At 54.0% G+C, this 4,474-nt stretch overlaps 1 protein-coding gene across 1 annotated transcript in view; it reads right to left on the reverse strand.

Annotated features, from left to right (window-relative positions):
* Positions 1 to 635: 635 nt before the first annotated feature.
* stx1b (syntaxin 1B) overlaps positions 636 to 4,474 on the reverse strand; it is a gene marked incomplete at its 3' end in the record, with an annotated part of 23,051 nt that continues 19,212 nt past the window's right edge. The window contains exons 7-10 of the mRNA XM_079233043.1: positions 2,814 to 2,887; positions 1,800 to 1,937; positions 794 to 904; positions 636 to 716 (exon numbers count right to left, since the gene is read on the reverse strand). Coding sequence (XP_079089169.1) covers positions 636 to 716; positions 794 to 904; positions 1,800 to 1,937; positions 2,814 to 2,887 — 404 coding nt within the window. The remainder of the gene's footprint in view (positions 717 to 793; positions 905 to 1,799; positions 1,938 to 2,813; positions 2,888 to 4,474) is intronic.

Raw genomic sequence — 4,474 nt, forward strand, 5'->3', positions numbered from 1 at the left:
CACGGGGACCGGACGTTCTCACGGAGCCCGCAGGAGGCGAGACGCCGAGCACGTCCACGCAGAACACGTTCTGTGGCGTTTCTAGAACGCGCTCGGTTCCATGCGCGGGGAAACCGAGCAGCGGCCGGCGGCGGTAATGCCCGTCCCGTAGGACCCGCCCACCCGGCAGCCGTCACCGCCACTGTCCTCGGAGACTCGCGGAAAAAAACAAAGAAACCGTTTAAAAAAGAAGAAAAAAAAAGCAAAACAAACAAACAAGTAAATGTCATATTACAGGTCATCATTTTTTACACGCAGCGAAACCCATGTGTTGCTTCATATGTTCAATACATGTACATCTGTAATAAATAGGCTTATTTGTACCTTCTTTTGTATACGTTATGTATTTAGGTCAGCTATAATGTGATGGCGTCTTTATTGTGGTTTTTTTTGTCTTTGTCTTTTGCACCCCACCCGACCCCGCCTCCTTTATCTGATTGGTTGTTAGCTCTTCCTAGCTGATTGGTTATCTGTCTTGCATTTGTGTTTCAAGTTTTTTGTGTCGTCGTCGTCGGAGTTTCTTTTCTATGCTGGCGGTCGGACGGTCGGTGTCGGTCTTCGCGGCGGCGGCGGGGCGGTGGGGGGGGCGGAGCCTCTTAGAAGCCCAGCGTGCCGCCGATGGTCGAGGCCAGGACGACGCCCAGGATGACGCAGCAGATGATGATCATGATCTTCTTCTGCAGGGAGACAGGAAACAACGTTGGTCGCTGCGCGGTGAGACTTCTCACGGCGGCGGCGGCGGCGGGCACGGTACCTTGCGGGCCTGACTCTGGTACTTCACGGCCTTCTTGGTGTCGGACACGGCTCGCTCCACGTAGTCCACGGAGTGCTCCACGTTGTACTCGATTCTGTCAATCATCTCTCCCTGAAACACACACACACACGGTTTAGTTTGACCGCCGCACCCCTCACCTGGCCCCTCTCGCCTGGCCTCTCACCTGGCCTCTCACCTGGCCTCTCACTTGGCCTCTCACCTGGCCCCTCTCACCTGCCCCTCACCTGGCCTCTCACCTGGCCCCTCTCACCTGCCCCTCACCTGGCCTCTCACCTGGCCTCTCACCTGGCCCCTCTCACCTGCCCCTCACCTGGCCTCTTACCTGGCCCCTCTCACCTGCCCCTCACCTGGCCTCTCACCTGGCCCCTCTCACCTGCCCCTCACCTGGCCTCTCACCTGGCCCCCTCACCTGGCCCCTCTCACCTGCCCCTCACCTGGCCTCTCACCTGGCCCCTCTCACCTGCCCCTCACCTGGCCTCTCACCTGGCCCCCTCACCTGGCCCTCACCTGGCCTCTCACCTGGCATCTGTCACCTGGCCCCTCACCTGGCCTCTCACATGGTCCCCCTCGACTTCCCCCCCTCACCTGGCCCCCCTCACCTGGCCCCTTCACCTGGCCTCTCACCTGGCCGCTCACCTGCCCCTTTCACCTGGCCCCTCACCTGGCCCCTCACCTGGCCTCTCACCTGGCCCCTCTCACCTGGCCCCCCTCACCTGGCCCCCCTCACCTGGCCTCTCACCTGGCCTCTCATCTGGCCTCTCACCTGGCCGCCTTCACCTGGCCCCTCACCTGGCCTCTCACCTGGCTCCTCACCTGGCCCCCCTAACCTGCACCCCCTCACCTGGCCCCCCTCACCTGGCCTCTCACCTGGCCCTTCACCTGATCCCCCTCACCTGCCCCCACTCACCTGGCCACTCACCTGGCCTCTCACCTGGCCTCTCACCTGGCCTCTCACCTGCCCCCCCTCACCTGGCCCTCCACTCACCTGGCTCTCCACCAGCATGGCCATGTCCACGAACATGTCGTGCAGCTCCCGGATGCTGTTCTCCAGCTTGATGATCTCGGTGTGCCGGGTCTCGATCTCGTTCAGGGCCTGCTTGGTCATCTGAGAGTCCATTTTGATCTGCAGGACAGGACGACTTTTAACAGACATTATTTCTCTCTGGTGTCTTTAAGAGAAAGGAACCAGTAAATATAATAAATATATAGGAAAATACATGTGTATGTGATTCACAACCGAACAAGTGTAATAGATGAAACCAGAATACGTTCGTTAAACATTATTTAAACTTTATGTCAGGTGCTTGTCATACTCACCAAAATAGTTTTTATTCACCGTTTCCAATTGTTCTTTGCTGTTTCTTTCTTTCACTCCATTTAAATACAATAGTAGAGGTTAGCTGCTGTCCGTGGTCAACGGAATGTCTACTGTTAGCGGGCTAGTTAGCTACATAACGTTAGCTTGTAGTGTTAAAGCATGGTGGAATTAGCAAGCTAGTTGTTGCTAATTGTTTTTGAAGTGTACATCCTTTCCTTCTGTGTGAGATGGAGATGACCTTTGATGGGTCTGGACTACTTACCTGCTTCCCAGTGACTTAACGCCGGCTGTAAACCGTGTTTCTGACCTCCACTGGTTGGCACTCTGTGACATCACAGGTGGTGTGGTTTCAACCAGAGGAGTTCAGTGTCAAATGTTTTGATTTTCAGCTCGGTGTTAAGTTACAGAGTCCCGTGACGCGCTCAGCTTGGGCCAGAGGGAGAGGTGCATGCACTTATTTGAGCTTTTACTTTGAAAGAGTGCATGATAGTTGTGAAGCGACTCCTTCAAAATAAGAGCTCCCCAGTGCATCCTCCTATTGTTACATGCCATGTGACAGCGGCCGTGTTCACTAGATGTCTCAACGCACCTCGTGGCGATTTTGCATCCCAGGTAGTGAATGTAATCACAAAGGGAAGCAGAATGGCTCAGGTAAAAGTGAGGCTCAGGTGCGGTGCTTACATCATCGGTGAAGATGGCCAGCTTGCCACTCTCCAACATGTCCTCTAGTTCTTCGTTGGTGGTGGTTCTCCCAGCTGCAGACAGAACACAGAGAGAGAATGTTTAGAGCTGACGACTCCGGGAGCTCTAAAACGTCAGGTGTCACGCGGCACGTAAGGTGTCACGCTGCATGTAAGGTGTCATGCTGCATGTAAGGTGTCACGCAGCACGTCAGGTGTCACGCTGCATGTAAGGTGTCACAAGGCTGTCAGGTGTCACGCGGCACGATAGGTGTCACGCTGCATGTAAGGTGTCACGCTGCATGTAAGGTGTCACAAGGCTGTCAGGTGTCACGCTGCATGTAAGATGTCACGCTGCATGTAAGGTGTCATGCTGCATGTAAGGTGTCATGCGGCACGTCAGGTGTCACGCTGCATGTAAGGTGTCACAAGGCTGTCAGGTGTCACGCAGCACGTTAGGTGTCACGCGGCACGTTAGGTGTCACGCTGCATGTAAGGTGTCACGCTGCATGTAAGGTGTCACGCTGCATGTAAGGTGTCACAAGGCTGTCAGGTGTCACGCTGCATGTAAGGTGTCACAAGGCTGTCAGGTGTCACGCAGCACGTAAGGTGTCACGCTGCATGTAAGGTGTCACGCTGCATGTAAGGTGTCACGCTGCATACAAGGTGTCACAAGGCTGTCAGGTGTCACGCTGCATGTAAGGTGTCACGCGGCACGTCAGGTGTCACGATGCATGTAAGGTGTCGCGCTGCATGTAAGGTGTCACGATGCATGTAAGGTGTCACGCTGCATGTTAGGTGTCACGCTGCATGTAAGGTATCACAAGGCTGTCAGGTGTCACGCTGCATGTAAGGTGTCACGCTGCATGCAAGGTGTCACGCTGCATGTAAGGTGTCACAAGGCGTCACAGGTGTCACACGGTGTCACACAGCTGTCAGGTGTCATGCTGCATGTCAGGTGTCACGCGGCACGCTAGGTGTCACGCTGCATGTAAGGTGTCACTCTGCATGTAAGGTGTCACGCTGCATGTAAGGTGTCACAAGGCTGTCAGGTGTCACGCTGCATGTAAGGTGTCACAAGGCTGTCAGGTGTCACGCGGCACGTAAGGTGTCACGCTGCATATAAGGTGTCACAAGGCTGTCAGGTGTCACGCTGCATGTAAGGTGTCACGCTGCATGTAAGGTGTCACAAGGCTGTCAGGTGTCACGCGGCACGTCAGGTGTCATGCTGCATGTAAGGTGTCACGCTGCATGTAAGGTGTCACAAGGCTGTCAGGTGTCACGCGGCACGTCAGGTGTCACGCTGCATGTAAGGTGTCACGCTGCATGTAAGGTGTCACGCTGCATGTAAGGTGTCACGCTGCATGTAAGGTGTCACAAGGCTGTCAGGTGTCATGCTGCATGTAAGGTGTCATGCTGCATGTAAGGTGTCTTATGATAAATAAACTCATTATATTATAGAACCTTGTTTATGATCTGAAACTCTTGACAGTTATTGATTAATTGATTACTGGACGGCTGTGTGGTTGACGTTGTTAGAGACTGATACTCTAACTAAAGGAAGTGGTTTCTTGAAAGCTTAAATCCATCATCATCTCTTAAAGTCACTTGTGATTGTCTGTGTAGTGTGTATACTATATGTACTGTGTGTACCATATGTAC

The sequence above is a fragment of the Taurulus bubalis genome, assembly GCF_910589615.1.
Source record: "Taurulus bubalis genome assembly, chromosome: 17".
In the NCBI taxonomy this organism is placed as follows: Eukaryota; Metazoa; Chordata; class Actinopteri; order Perciformes; family Cottidae; genus Taurulus; species Taurulus bubalis.